At 47.6% G+C, this 15485-nt stretch overlaps 5 protein-coding genes across 5 annotated transcripts; 2 read left to right on the top strand and 3 right to left on the bottom strand.

Moving 5' to 3' along the window:
- Positions 1–95: 95 nt before the first annotated feature.
- On the top strand, positions 96–4572 carry N7479_001257 (uncharacterized protein; the record flags this gene model as incomplete). The annotated part of the gene is made up of 6 exons (XM_057248954.1): positions 96–152; positions 222–247; positions 300–354; positions 405–506; positions 565–900; positions 952–4572. 6 exons carry the CDS (start codon positions 96–98, stop codon positions 4570–4572), a joined length of 4197 nt encoding a protein of 1398 aa, XP_057113386.1.
- A 1016-nt stretch (positions 4573–5588) lies between these two features.
- On the bottom strand, positions 5589–9251 carry N7479_001256 (ankyrin repeat domain-containing protein; the record flags this gene model as incomplete). The annotated part of the gene is made up of 2 exons (XM_057248953.1): positions 5589–7563; positions 7663–9251. 2 exons carry the CDS (start codon positions 9249–9251, stop codon positions 5589–5591), a joined length of 3564 nt encoding a protein of 1187 aa, XP_057113385.1.
- Positions 9252–9588: 337 nt separating this feature from the next.
- On the bottom strand, positions 9589–13018 carry N7479_001255 (MET18/MMS19 family protein; the record flags this gene model as incomplete). Its single annotated transcript, XM_057248952.1, has 5 exons — positions 9589–11985; positions 12037–12225; positions 12273–12510; positions 12596–12869; positions 12937–13018. 5 exons carry the CDS (start codon positions 13016–13018, stop codon positions 9589–9591), a joined length of 3180 nt encoding a protein of 1059 aa, XP_057113384.1.
- Positions 13019–13172: 154 nt separating this feature from the next.
- N7479_001254 (uncharacterized protein) lies at positions 13173–13972 on the top strand (the record flags this gene model as incomplete). Its single annotated transcript, XM_057248951.1, has 2 exons — positions 13173–13823; positions 13874–13972. The coding sequence occupies 2 exons, from the start codon at positions 13173–13175 to the stop codon at positions 13970–13972; spliced, it is 750 nt and encodes a 249-aa protein (XP_057113383.1).
- A 210-nt stretch (positions 13973–14182) lies between these two features.
- On the bottom strand, positions 14183–15221 carry N7479_001253 (ER membrane complex subunit EMC3; the record flags this gene model as incomplete). Its single annotated transcript, XM_057248950.1, has 5 exons — positions 14183–14373; positions 14425–14586; positions 14642–15008; positions 15085–15118; positions 15172–15221. The coding sequence occupies 5 exons, from the start codon at positions 15219–15221 to the stop codon at positions 14183–14185; spliced, it is 804 nt and encodes a 267-aa protein (XP_057113382.1).
- Between the last annotated feature and the right edge of the window lie 264 nt (positions 15222–15485).

Here is a 15485-nt window from a genome sequence, read left to right as displayed (position 1 = left end):
CTTAAATCGATTCGCGTCCATCCCACTTCAATCCATTCAAGGCCGCATCAGTTCTTACTTGCCCACCCATAGCCTCCAACAAAGCGTTATTCAAGATGGCTACTAGCCGGACGCTGTATTTAACTTCAACGTGGTCACTGGAGGATCGAGGGGTAAGTCTATACTTCGCATCTGTGTGCTCAACATCCTGCAAGGACTGGGACTGACCAGAGTTGGAATAGATCTCAGAACTCCGAGAAAAGCTCAAGTACGGCACTTACTTATGTATACTTATCTTGACCAAAACTGACTCTTTATAGTGCATTGAATCCCGGTGCTTCGATCAAGGTGCAATATCTTGGACGTGATAAGCATGTAAGTTTTTGCCTGCTAGTTAAAATGACGGCTCTGATAATCCTACCCAGATCTTGGTTGTCACCGGTCAGTTCGATAACCAATTTGATTCCGAAGTTACATCACTGCTTGCCAATTACATCGAAGAGCATCGCAATGATGATCTACTTGAGGTATGTTTCGATATCTCTCTAATTCTCATGTTATACTAAAATTCCTGCTCTAATTAAGATGCCGAGGGTCCGTCAACTTCCGACTTCGACCAAATTCGATCCCAATTCCCTTCCTAGCTATGGAAGCGATGTGCAGCCAAACATTGAGACCCTCGTGGAGGATATGATGCCGGCACAACCCACTAGCGATGGACCCATTGTCAAGTTCTGGTATCCCTCGCAGGTGGCATTGGGCCCCATCTCTTCTGTCTCGGACCTTCTTGTACTTCGCCTTTCCGAAACGGTAGATGCAGAAATTACAATTCATGGAACCCGAGGGCTCCGTATTTCTGCACAGCACATGGGCAACATCGATAAGGCAATGGATTTACTCGACTCCCTTGAAGAGTGCTTGGTATAGCCTTCAGTCTTCCTTTTCCGAGTCTCCTGTGTTGATCTTTTCTAGGACCTAATCGAAAATCCAAACCGAGGGCTGATCATCTTCACCCCAAAACGGGACAGCGCTACCTTTCGCATCATGGCATATGCAGATATCAGCGCGACTGCCTTGTGGCGTATTTTGATCAAACAAAATTCCTCTCTCCAGTTCCCAAAGATAATGACTCTGGTGGTCTGTGAATTCGACGAGCTCGCTAACGAGTTCCGCCCACTTCGCAAACTTCGCCAGCCGCCGCAAGTGGCCTTGAAGGAAGCGAGCATTACCCGAGACTGGAAAGACTATCATTTACGAGAGATATGTCCGAAAAACGATCCCCTTCTAAAGGAAATTGATCAGCATCTCGCGCCCCAAAGTGAGATCTCTCATGAAAAGAGCGATTCTCAGCACCCGTATCTCTCTACTGGAAAGGCAAAAGATGTCGACAAATGGATCTCCCGAGGTGTTGCTAAACGGCCTTTGTCGATCGACACTCATGCGAAAGGTCCACTAGAAAATGACCCAACCTCCCCTGAGCTTGTTGCATCTAAGCCTCCACATGAGTCCAGCGTTTCCGCGCCACGGGATCAAAGACGGTGGGGTCCATTCAAGCCTAAGCCTGTAGGCATCAAAGGACGCGCTATTCTACTACCAGATGGAACTGTAGCCCCCTCTAGCCAGTCTCGACCAGAAAATCCAATAGATACCCCTTATGGCCCACATGTGTCCGTGTTTAGCAGACTCAGCTATAGGGAGCGGGTCAGGGGCCAACCGATAGCTGGTTCGTCTGTCTCGGTCCCTCAAGAAAAAAGGCCCATTGGTATTCTTCGCAGTGCGACTGATTCCACTGCTCCAAGGGCAACTTCCAAACAATCAGGAACAATTTCTGAGACAACCGGTCCTGCTGCTTCTACTTATTCTACCTCTACCCAGGAACCAAAAGCAGTTGTCACCTCTGGCCTCCCATTCGTATCCACTCATTTAGATACAACCCCTAAACAGTCGGGAGATGCCTCACATGCAGCTAATTTGGCTCTCTCCCCCGCTAATCAAGAAGAAAAACCGACTAGCGCTCCGCACCAACCAATTCGCTCTAGATCTCCAAGAGTTGACGAGACCCAGCCTCTCGGCACACCTGAGGCAGTGGATTTACAGGTGGATAAAAAGCCTCGAGGGCGAAGTGTTGATTCGGTGATGGGGGAAATTAAGCTAATGCTTGAGACTGCCAAGATCACGAGGGACACTGGAACGGAGGAATTGTCTGGCAAACCAAAGACAACAGATCAAAAACAGTCAAGCAGCACATCCACTGGGCCGGACCTCAGCAGAGAGAAAACAGAAAATCTCGGCTCCCTCCTTGATTTTGACTGCGATGTGAGAAGTTTTAATAGTGGTCTTCAGCACATTGCTACGCTCGATCCGCTAGCCATAGTCCCACCAAACGTTCCGGAGCAGGCTACAGCTGCTCAGCATGACCAATCACAGCATGGTGAGGCTCCCACCTTTGCTGAAACTGGTGATAATTCTTATATTCCCAATATCGATGATACAGCTATGCAACATCAGCGAACTCAGAGCATCTCCCATCATCCTGAGCCAATCCAGGATCTGATGATCCTCCGTGCGACGACTTCAACCCCTGTTCCTAGCGAGCCTGCCCAACCAGAAATTGCTGCAGATACGCCATTGTCTGATTCGAATGTTGTTGGTTCTTGCCATAAGAGCACGGCATGTGAAGACAAACAGAAAAATGAACAGGCTCCTGAACGTCGCAGCAAGGCCGATGAGATAGCAATGGAATATCTGCTCCAGCAGATCAAGGACAATCCTACCCCAGTAGTCCCCAGCATTGAGGATATTGCCCTATCTCTTGATACTACCCCTGGTGATCCTGCACCTCGAGATCTCTCTTCTAGCTCGCATGATAGGTTTCCTCGTGGTAGTATTCAGCAACGTCAACACTCTGATTATGGGGCCGAGAATGTGCCGTTTCTTCATCCAGACCTCATTGATATCTCATCTCAGATGCTTTCCCCTCGTTTAGGGGTGTCTAATTGTGACTCTGTACAACAATCTGACTCCAAAAGTGATGAGCAAGATGCGGAATCTAACGTGGGTGAGAACCTGGCTGTCTCGGAAGAAATTCAGACAAGAGAATTCCGCGAGACAATGTTTCATCAGCGGCCTCCTGATAAGCCTTTCCAATGGGTGAACGAAGTAACCAAAGTAGCGAGCATGGCAAAGACTGAAGCCCACTCTGATAATGACAAGCAAAAAAGGAAAAATACTGAAGCCAATGCAGAGAACGAGGCAAAGCTTGAAGCATCTCTTGTTAATTTATGGCAGCGAAGAAAAGGATCCAAATCAACAGAGGGACAGTCACTAAAAGGCACCGCCTTGGCCATTAAGGAGGCTTTGAAACCATCTAGAGAAAAGAAACTCATTCATGACTCAACCGAGAGTCTTTTTTACTTCCTTCAGCCGATTCTTGATGCAGTTCGCATCTTCCCCGGGGCGTTGAGCCTTCAAATCCAGTTCGGTCTCATGTTCATGCCCAGCGTGCCAGCTTCAACTAAAGAGAGGGAGATGAGCTACAGGGAGGTCCACCAGCTGTTCTTCTCTAAACATAACTTGACACCGCCTCCAATCTCGTTTTTCGAGCGCTTGACTACATCTCCTGCGGATATTGACTACCTCATTGATTTGGAGGTGAACCAATCTCGCCTTTTCGACCAAAACTACAGCCACCGAGGCGTAAAGTACGAGTTCTGGTGTCGTGTTGGTCTGAAAAAGACTATTGTTATTTCAGTTAATGGGCAGGGACATGCTATGATTCGCTATCCTGAAGTGTCCCTAGGCACGGTACACTTGAGTTTCCCTTCGCAAGTCTGGGATGCAGCTGCTAGGGTACAGGGCTTTATCGAATACATCACGGGGGCTGACCCGGAGCTTGAAGAAGCTGCACGAATGATGGCAAAAAGCATCCGGATAGAGCCAGACAATCAACAACTCCGTATGCTAGTCCGTCTTCCCCCGCCGTCAAAGATCAGAATCTATCAGGTGTCCATGGAACGATGGAGCCGTCACCCTTACTGCTCGGAAAGGAGCAAGGACTTGTTTCTCCAAATCACCGAAACTCAAGAACTCCTTACCGCACCCTCCGTCCTGGATCCGGGTATCATGGTTATTCAGAACGCCCCACTTGAGAAAATGGTCAAGGACGGGAAGCAGTGGTGGCAAGCCTCGATTGTCAGCAGCAAAGTGGATGGCATAATGAAATCAAATTCCTTCCTTGAACCTGGTGAACGCAATGAGTCTTGGTGTGCGACTGATCTCCTTGGTGCAGACATTACGAACGTCATCCCCACTGCAAACCAGGAGCTGAGTACCCTCGGAGCCGAAGTCGGTCATTCGGGAATTGGAGCAATGTTCCAACTTGCCAAAACAGTCGTGCAGAAAATCGATGCTGTGGGACACTGGAACAGAGGCCCTGCCAGTACTGAAAAGCGCACTAACACCTCGAACGACCGCAGTCAAGCTGGTACAGGTACGCGCAAGCAGTCGTCCACTGACTTGGGGAAACAATTAGTGCCCTGGAGTCCGACGCCGCCTAGATCCAATGAGAGTAAGCCTGATAAGCACAAGTGGTGATGAGATAGGGAGTATGAAGATGAATCTCCGAGGTTGGAGCGGAAGTGGGACAGATGTATTCTTGTCATTGTCGTTCGATTCTTAGGATCTTTATGGGTCTGTGTACCCGGACGACATCATGTTTCATTTAAGGCTTAACACAAAAATCAAAAAAATCAAAAAAATCAAAACAGTACCCAGAAATGTCTGATAATTTAAGAATCCCCCTCTAGTTGGTTAATGTAGTTGTATAGCCCTATAGTAGATATAACTATATATCTTTAACTCTATTCACCACTGAGTATTCTAGTCACTTTTATATAAAATAAACTACGTTGAATGTTCAAATAGAGTCGGTATGCAAGATGAAGTTTATACCATGGCCAAATGTATAGACAAAGCAGCCAGTAGTGTTGTAAGATAATCCGGAGGTAGCCAAACTAGGCCTTGATAATGACCTACATATTAGGTTCTGAGATAGCACACCGCGATGTACCAGTGGTCTGGCTAGGTAGGTATTAGAAGATGATAGGAATCAGTCACTACTACTATTTTATGGATACTAGAATGGTATCTATATTCTCTATCTTCAATTCAATCCTCATATTTGCAATATGAATTCTCCGTTTCCGGCAGTCATTTCCTTGGGGGTGAATGATAATATTCGACTATTTGATTTGGTGGCTTTATTCTTATTCGATTCACACTATTAGTGAAAGTATCAAGTCTCTGCGTTGTGCGTTATCAACAGTTTCATAAAGTCTCAATTCAGACAGCCACAATACCATCAGCGAAACGACTACGTGGTCTCAATGATAGTACCGACAAATTCACGATCTTTGTTATAACCAGACATCTTAATCCAAAACTCAACACGAAAATCTTTTGGTAAAATCATACAGTGAAATTATACGAAGTGGAAAAGGGACGATACATTGGACGAACAAACCACTGTCAATATAGCAGGGTATCCCTTCGCGCCAGAGAATTTCCATAACTCAACCACATCAAGACGGCCTCCTGCTGGTTTAACCATTCTATCTAGCAGGGGCCTTGCCATATAATTTTGCTGCTCGCAATGCCTGCGCCACCTTGGTGTGGCCTCCTTCTACTGCTGCTTTGAGAGCTGTTTGACCAGAAGCTTTAGCCGGAGGCGCATCAACATCTGCGTTTGCTGCTAGCAGTGTCTTCACCACCTCAAGGTGGCCTCCTCCTGCTGCTGCTTGAAGAGCTGTTTGGCCTTTGTAGTTAGTAGGAGGTGCGTTAACGTCTGCTTTTGCTGCTAGAAGTACCAGCACCACCTGAAGGTGGCCTCCTCCTGCCGCTTCTTGAAGAGCTGTTTGTCCAGAACGTCTAGCTGGAAGCGCGTTAACATCTGCATTTTCTGCTAGCAGTGTCTTCACCACCTCAAGGTGGCCTCCTCCTGCTGCTGCTTGGAGGGCGGTTTGCCTATCGTATCCTGCTGGCGCGTTGATATCTGCTTTTTCTGCTAGGAGTGTCTTCACCACTTCAAGGTGACCTCCTCCCGCTGCCGCTTGCAGAGCTGTTCGGCCATTGTGTTTAGCGGGAGATCCGTTGACATCTGCTTTTGCTGTAAGAAGTGCCTGTACCACCTCAAAGTGGCCACCTCCTGCTGCTGCTTGAAGGGCTGTTTGGCCACCATTTGTAGAAGGAGATCTGTTGACATATGCTTTTGCTGCTAGAAGTGCCTGTACCACCTCAAGATGACCTCCTCCCGCTGCCGCTTGAAGAGCTGTTTGACCACCATTTTCAGCAGAGGATATGTTCACATGTGCTTTTGCTGCTAGCAGTGCCTGTACAACTTCAAGGCGACCTGCTCCTGCTGCTGCTTGGAGTGCTGTTCTGCCATTTACTTCAGCATTAATTTCAGCCCCTGCTTGAAGCCACACTTCTAGGGAAGGAATGCATCCATCTAGTGCAGCATACGACAATCCTTGATTCAAGACGTTGGTGGTGTTGTTAAGGCGGACGAGCACCTCACTGTATCGATAACGATTATGAATATTGGCACTGCGAAGGACTTTATCCTTCATATTTTCGGACAAGATGTGAGACTGATGTCTTGAGTAGTATGAAAGTAACCCGTAATGTCCATGGGCAAATGCCCATTTTATAGCCTCTGGTATATCATCTCTCTTGTTCTGAGTCTGTTCCTCTGACTCCCATGGTCTGCATTCAGGAACATCATCGCCTTCTATGCACCGGCAAAACAATCGCCACATATTACTGTTTGTATCCGTAGTGAAATCAGTCAGATGGTTAAGCCAGTAGTCCCTGGCGTAATTGAGAAATCGGAAGCCCCCCTCCAGCTGGAAAGAATCCCGATCTCCAATTATTTCTTGCGTCGTTCTCTCTACCTCTCGAGTGCTGAAATGCTGCAGCTGGCGATGGTGAGATAGAAGCCTTCGGGCCATCTGACTAGTAACTCTGGTGGAAGAGTAGGTGGGCAGAATACTAGTGCCGAGCTGAATGGGCTTAATAGGAGTACCGGACCCATTCTTAAATTTCGTTAACTGACGCTTGAAGTTGGTGAAATCCAGATATGTCATGCAAAGAAACCCAAAATGCCGGTCGACACCTACCATGTCGAATTGCGCTGTGTGCTGACCATTTGTGATAAAAAGTCGTTCTTTCACACTACGGTGAACATAATGTATAGTGTCTTCCTCTTCATCGGTGAAAGTTAATCCGCAACAACCATTGATGACCCTATCCATGTCATTAGGAACCTTTCCATGGTCGAAGGATTTTTGCTCGAGGGAAAGACTGAGGGCTTCTCGATATTCCATGACTGTCAATGGCCGCTTCACTACCCCGCAATATTGTAGTATTCTCATGGCCTGCCCGGCCATCTGTCCCTCTTGAACACGACAAAGCTTTCGATCATAGAGCTCAGCCAAACTGTGTGGAAGATGTTTCAGTGCTTCTAGGATATCGTGATCACAATTCTGTGCGCAGAGCTCTTCAATACAAAGACTTGCCCAAAGAAACCTATGTTTTTTTGGACTCCGTCAGCAATGTATTTAAGATTGTGTAGCCATATAGCCTAATCCTGACATGTGCCTTCGATTAGGCGGCTTGAATACTTACATTCCGTCAGCTTTATCCCTTAAGGTATTATATATTTCCGGGATGATTGTGTGATCCCCAAGAGTCAAAACCTCATCTTCCAGACACTTGTCCAAAGTCTTGGTGATATAGCGATCCATGTCCGGCTTGACCTTTTTCTCATTCACCATAATCCTGTACTGTGGTGTGGTCGATTTGAGCCGTTTTTCAAGACCAGGTCGTCCCGCGCAGAGGATTTTGAAATCAGTATGGTTGCTGCAGAGCTCAGCAATAGCATGTGTCACTGCTCGAATTTGACTGCCATCACATTCGTCCAGTCCATCCAGGATAACATAGTACTTCATGTTCTTGTCGATTTTCAGATGAGATAACAAGAACTGAACAACATCAGTCGTGTTAAGATCCCGGGTGATCTCCTCTAATGAGAGTAGGGTTTCATATTCGCTTTGCTCAATCTGAGTATCGAGGATTTGACGAGCAAGGCTTCCAAGAATGTTCCTCGCAGATAAAGATGCCTCATTGTCGACGCGACAGAAGTAGTAGGATACAGTCTCATTGCTCTTGCGAGCCGCATGTAACTGTAACTGAGCCACCACATAAGACATGAGCACTGTCTTGCCCATGCCTATGGTGCCTAGACACCAGAGTATCGCAGTTTGCGGATCGTCCTTCCACTTCTCAAAAGCCATTTCTTTCTGAAGCCATTCAGCTGTGGCTGAGACGCGTTGCTTCATGGTCTGCCTCCAAGGAGAAATGTGGTTGATAGGAGAAAGGTTTTTTCGAATGCTTATCTTCAATTTCGCTATTTCCCTTTTTTTCATATTCATTCGCGACCGGCTTGCGTCGGCTTGTGCATCGGCTTGTTGCTTGAGTGTTTTTTTGTAGAAATCTAGAGCTTTTGGTCGGAATGTTGAATTCTCTCGACTTTCATACTCTAGCAGGTTTTTCGCTTCTTGGTCTGCTTGTTTCGATGCGAGTGATACCTCCAGGTTTATGTTTTGTGTAGCTTCGCCTAGCAAATCTAGAAACAGCTTAAACTCGGATTCAAAGGGACTTATTATCGACGAGATAGTTTGCTTAAGGACAGTTCGACGAGAGACTTCGATAATCTTGACACACAGATTAATGATGATGGCATAGAAATCACAAAGGGCACGTTGGAGACCAATGCAGCTGGGATAGAGTAGCCCAAATTGTTGATATGTTGGAGAATATCTGCCGATACGCATAATCATGCTCGTGACTTTATCAAAGTAAGAAGCCACATTGCTCGCTGTCAATATAGCAGTCTTTATACCTCCCCAAACTAGGGCGGCGACTATCGGATTAGAGCTAACAAATGTGTCCACAACATCGGTGAACTGTTGCGTAGCCTCTAAGAATGTACATAGCCGCGGAGCCACGCACCTCCTCGTCGTGCTGCTATTTCTAGCATCGATTTCTGCGACAAATTCTATGACGCTCGCAATATCTGGTGCTGAGACGCTTTCTTGAAATTCTCGTTTTTGCTGCTTTGTCAAGGTATTCTGAAAATTCTCCAATGCTTTATTGAGGGATTGTGTGGGGTCTGCCCCCTGCAATCCTGCTCTTGAAGAGAGTTGGGAGGCCATCCAGGAATCCAGGAGGCTGTTTTTGATACACAAGATAATTGGAACTTCGCGGAAGTATTTCACAACAATCCATCGGCATTCCCATGGATTTTGTCGTTCAGAATCAGACCTCAGGAGGCTCTATGAATGGTAAAATTATAATAAGCGGGGTCAAGGTACTTTTGACAAACGCCGCTAGAACTAGGGTTAGCTACCTGAATGTAAACGTCACGTGTCCAGCACACTTATTTTATACTGATGCTGAAGGTATCCTCAATGTAGAAATCTATGCTGAATGTATGATAATAAACAACCTCTAAACTTAATGCGAGTATATTCACCCCTTCTCCCAAAATAATCATTCTTCCTCTTCTGGCGCATCATCCACACCACGCAGCCAAGCGGCTCTAGCATCAACCGCCGCCTTCCGCACATCACGCTTAGGATCATCAAGAACTGCTCGCAAGGACCTCAGAACCTGATTCTTGACAGGAAGAAGAGGCGAGATACCCGGTGGCACACGCGCGTTAGCCGCAGCGCCGGGCACCTGGTACTTAGCGAGGAGGTTGAGGCATTTCAGAGCATCCGCGCGGAGACGAGGGCTATTAACCGCACCAGGGCCGACATTCGTAGCTGTTGTTTTCAGAAGTCTCGTGACAAGGCTCTGGACATGGCCACACTGGTCAATTACAACGACGCCGTTATCACGGATAATGACGGCGAGGGTATCGAGTGTTGCTGTGCGGACAGCGACAGAGTCAGCGGTCTGGAGGTCGAGGGATTGCAGTAGTAGGGGAAGCAGGGTGGGGAGTTCTGGCATGACGAGGGCCGTTGGGATTGTGGAGAGGATGCCCGCGAGGGCGGTTAGATGGGATGGTTTGATGTGGTCGGGTGATTTGGGGGCGGCGGTGGAGTCGTCTGTGCCGGCGATGTTCACTTCGCGGATACGAGATGAGATTAGGGGGATGACCGTTGTGAAGAGGCGCTGTCTGCAGAGGAGTCGGATTGTGGCGCCGTTTGTTGCGGAGAGAATGTCGTCTTCGCCTAGGATTATGGAGAAGCCTTGTGCTGCTGTCGCGCTAGTTTGCTGGTCTTGGGAGGAGAGAAGGGCAAGGAGGGATGTTATGATGTGGGTGGTTGTGGGGGCTATGCGAAGGATCAAGGCTTTAGATAGCCAGAAGATGGTACGGATAGTTGCAGGGCTGAGGCTCTGTGACTCTGTGTCCCGGCTTTGGAGGAGAGAGTCGAAGAGCTTCTCGGCGATTGTCACATCCTGCTTGGACAGGAACTTGTTGACGAGTAAGGCTAGGTGACGTAGGTAGGCTTGGTGTGTTGCCGGTTCGGTGCTCGAAACTGAACGATGGACTAGATCCAACAGCAAAGCCGACATATCTGGGTTGGTATGCGGGATTTTATCGCTGCAGTCCTTGGATAATCCCGCGAGAAGGTATGTCGAGACGATTATCGTACGTTCTTGATCCGCACTCGTAGTCTGGGTGAACGGAATAGGCACGAAGTCTTCAGAGAAAAGGCTGTAGACATTTTCGGCAACTTTTTCCTGCTTCTGAATTGAAACAGACCGCACAAGGAGATTGCAAAGTCGACCCAAAGTGTCAAGCACGGTGGGATCGTTGAGAATGCGGTTCTTTGCCTTGCCAGCGGCCGCTGCTGCGACATCGCGGCAAAGTCCAACCACAACCCTATCGAAGTACAGATCCACACTCTGGTCTTGTTCCATATTTCTTTGCTGCATAACATAAAGCAAAGTGGCGAGGATAGCACGTGGGTAAGCAACTGACCCGGGTTGCTCCTTTTGCAGCAGAATAGAAAGTTTGCTAAACAGACGACGGAAAAGTGTCTCGAAAATGTCCCTCTCGACGCTGATCTGAGCAAGGGTCTCAAGGGTCGGCAGATACAGAGCATCCGAACCTTCATCTTCCTCTGGCAGGGTTGCCACAAACGCAGGGAAAGTGATATCCACAATCAGGCGGGGCTTGTGTTTGGAAATTTCGGCAAGGGCAGCGATTGCTTCTTTTTTGAGATCATTCCGGCCCACAGATTCCTCCTTAAGAAGGATTTCGTCAAGGTATTGCACGAAAAGTCCAATCTCATTCTCCTGGAAGAAATTACGCAAAGTCGACAGGCGCAAGAAGCCCTTCAAGGCAGTCACCCGGAAGGAAACCTCTTCCTTGGCTGCACCCATCAATGCTTGGCCAAATAGGTCCGAGAATTGGTCTTTGAATTCAAGTAGCGGGTTTTCGATAGCAGCTTCGCCACCTCGGGTGGTCCACTGTCCAAATACGGTTGTAGCAGCTTCGAATAGGACATTCAAAGTTTCGAGAAGTGCCCTTTGTTTGACGATTCCATCCGCTTCCTGGTAAAGTGTGAAGATCGGGGCTACGACTGTTTGTACAACGAGGATGAAGGACACGGGCGAAGCAGCCGCTACACAGCTGAGGATCGACTGGGCCGGTTTTGCCTTCTTGTTTTGAGGCTCTTGGAGTTGCTCGTTGCATTCCTTGGTGATTGGCTGAAGGAACTTCGCAAGAGGTAATTCTTGTGACACTTCGGTAACTCCTTCAGATAGCCGTTGGGTGATTGCCTGCAGAGCCTCAAGGGAGTTTTCAGATAAGAACTCCTCTTGGGCATTGAGAATCTCAAACTTGAGAACTTCCCATATGGTAATAGAATACTTAGATACTGTGTCGGGGTCGTATGAATGGATACATGCGATCAATGTACTAAGCGCATCTTTCTATAGATATGTTAGAAAATTTCAAGATCATGACGTGTTGAGCAATCTTACCTTTACATTGGGGGAAGTAGAATCAAGCTTGTCCAATAAGGCGGGGATAGCATGAGGTGCAAAATGCCTTGTCGAAGAGATACATTCTTGAAGACGACCCTTCAGATCCTGTGCGGTGATTCCATAGGGATCATTGGGTGGGGGTCGGAATGTGATTGGGAAGTAGTTGTATACCGAGTCGAAGAGGGTCTGTCTAGTGTTAGCGGAGTTCAGGACTGTATAAAAATTACGCATACCTCAACGTGGCTCGAGATGTCCCATTCTACCATAACCACTTTCAAGATCGAGAAAACAATCATCAAATTCCTCGGGTCTTTCTCTCCGGTCATGATATCAACAATACCCAGAAGTGAGATCTCTCCCATATCACGCATAGCTCCGCGGTGGTTTGACATCAGATCATTGAGCAATTGGTAGACGTGGAATCGTTGTGTTTGGGACCGAGACTGGAGATCTTGGAAGTTGGAAAAAATTCTATATCAATAAATCAACATTGGGTCATCATTGAATTAAGCCTTATCCCCGGTGAACACAGGGATACAACCAAAAAATATCTTACGCTTGTGCAACTTGGGTAGCCAAAAACTTGTTAAAACGGTCCAGACCCTGCAGGGCCTGCAACCCATCAACAGCACCTCCATCCTCAATTCTATCACAAAAGAATGTAGTCAAAACTTGTATCTGTTGTCTTGAGAGGTATTTCGGCGAGAAGGCTTTGATAATAGCCGTAAGGTAGGAAATCGCTTTTCCACGTAAAATAGGGTCTTCGTCGTTAATATATTCGCCAAGGGATTGGACGGTATCAATTAGAGTGGCCTTTTTAGTCTCAACATCTATAACCACCCCCCTTAGTAATGCAACGAGTTGAAGTGGTCTCGAGTGCGGGGCGAATTGGCATACCTTGCGCGATTCCCTCGGCAATGCGCTTGGCTTCTTCTTTGTCGTGGTCCACGACCAGCATAAAGCTCTGCAGAGCCGACATAACACCAATCGGTCAATTAGGAGAGCCAAACGTGTAGATTGCGGGGGCAAGATCAAGCTCGCATCGGCCAATTTCTTGTGGCAGGATGCCCTTGTCGATAAGGGTCAGGTGATTATGTTATCTCCCGGTATCACGTGCCAAGGCCTGTTGCGTCATGGCTGTAGCGAGACCTGCTTCTCTGTCCGGCGTCATTGGCAGCAAGATGGCTCCAACCCGCAACATGGGATCGAATCGACTAACAACATCTATTTTGTTTGCATTTATTCTCACTAGCTCAGCATCTGCACTTTGGGGTCTATCATCCCCCTTCCCTTCACGTCAACAGCCACTAGCTCTTGAACACAAAGAGCATCAGTCAATAATGGATAAGATTCTCCCTGGTATTGTCCAGCCACAGAAGACAGCCCCGGACGAGGATGTGAACTCGAAAGATAGCGGTAATCCTATCATCTCAGATGTCCTACCCAAGACCAAAGGTATCAATATCTTTGCGCGCTTGACCCGTGACTTCGAGCCAATCGCCAATCGCCTTAACGATGCATCCAAGAACATTACAGTTCTAGCTCCACGCAATAGTGCAATTCAGGCTCTTCCTCGGAAGCCCTGGGAGAATCCAGAGGACTACAAGAAGTTTGGAGAAGTAAATGCGTATGAGGGCCAGGATGGTCAAGACCGGGCGAAGCGGAACCTGCAACGATTTGTGGAGGCTCATCTCATCCCTGCTAGCCCCTGGAGAGTTGGGGAAGAGGTTGAGACACTTGCAGGGGAGAAGTTGAAATGGACAAAGGAGGGTGATAAGATATTTGTAGGTTTTGTCCTCTGCGAGTCGTAGGTGTGGTAGCTAACTCTCTATAGATCCAACCTGGCAATATTGAAGTCGAATCGGTTGCGGAGAAGGTCCATAATGGCGAAGTCTGGATTTTGAATGATGTTATTAATTACCGTCAAGAGTAATTATGTAGTTATAAGCTATGAAATACGAGCAACGAAAATTGTGTCATATGAATCATTCAAGAACATTCGAGTAAAATTATATATCTACAGGATTGCGGCTTATTTAGAAACACGGAATATTCCATTCTTTATGCTGTCCAAATTTAGCGATGACCTCAAAACAGGTATATACACCAACATTAGACATCACATGCAACGTCAAAGGGGAGATTAGATCCCCGCAGGAGCAAAATTTTGCAAGATTCTCTCTTCCACTCCATCGAGAATGCAGAAGTGCTCCATCACTTCCAAGTTCTCTGCTTCGTTCAGATACAGCTTGTCGGGATCTTGGCCGGGCTGGAGCGGGTTCATCATCGCGGCAGGGTTGGCCATGCCCATCTGCTGGGCCATTTGGCTGGCAGCTATAGATTATTAGTGACAGTTCTTATTTGAAGGCCGGGATAGATGCATACAGTTATCACTACCGAGGATGAATCCAAAAACGGACTGAAGGCCCATCAAGTTGAGGAAGTACCAGGACAGACTGGAGACCCATTGTACATCAAGGTCACGAGTCATCACACCAGACTGCAGCATCGACTTGAACCGGATAGTCAGCGGGAATGGCAATTTCACTGTAGAATTTGTAAGCTCGCTGTTTATGTCCATTTATATCAAAGTGCAACATACAAATGACAAAGCCAGAGAAGAAGGCATTGATCCAGCTCATGATCAAGGTTTGCGGAATCATCATCATCATGTTTCCCTTGAGCATCCCCATCATAGCTTCCATGCCCGCAGGGTCGGTCATGGGGTTCGCGGGCGGTTTGCCACGATTGTTGGGGTCCTTCAGAAATGCGCCGCTGCGGAATCCAGAAACCATGTAGTTCTTGCGCATCTCGAAGGACTCGCGGTCGAGCACGGAGCAAGCATTGTTGCGAAGATTCACACCTCGGAGAAGAGCAAGCCGCTCGCGAGACTCGGCAAGAGTAGATGGCGATTTGGGGGTCGAGTTCATCAGGACCGTGGCATAGTGGCGAAGGATTCCGGTCAAGATCTATTCCAGAGGGGTTAATTTCAGTCTCGGAAGCATCGCAAATATCTAAGCTTCAAGCACCGGTTGTAGATCATACCATGACAATTGAAATGGGAAAGAGAATCCAATAGCTATAAGCAAATGGTCAGTCCAACTTCCGCTTGATCAAATCATGTTCTCTCACAATAGAGCCGGATCCCTAAGGATGGTCTGCTCATCCCCCTGAATTGCCATCTTGGGGCAGAATTAGAATCAAAGAAGTGCCTCCTTTGAACCAAACAATAAATCAGTGGTGGGTGGAGGTGGGGGATGGAAAGTTGAAGGGGCCGCGAAGGAGAGGTCGCCAGGCGGAGAGGGATGTCATTGGTCCGCGTTAGCTCCAGCTTTCTCCAAAGGGCCACGCCGCATCTTTGTCCTGTGATAAACAACAGTCCTGTCTTGACCACTGAATGCTGAACCACACTCGATCTTTTGGTTTTTAAAAAAACTCGTTCTTCA

Source organism: Penicillium vulpinum (assembly GCF_028829585.1).
Source record: "Penicillium vulpinum strain IBT 29486 chromosome Unknown utg000001l_segment0_segment0, whole genome shotgun sequence".
NCBI lineage: Eukaryota > Fungi > Ascomycota > Eurotiomycetes > Eurotiales > Aspergillaceae > Penicillium > Penicillium vulpinum.
Note: the sequence above shows the minus strand (reverse complement) of the source record. Positions and strands in the feature narration are given on the sequence as shown.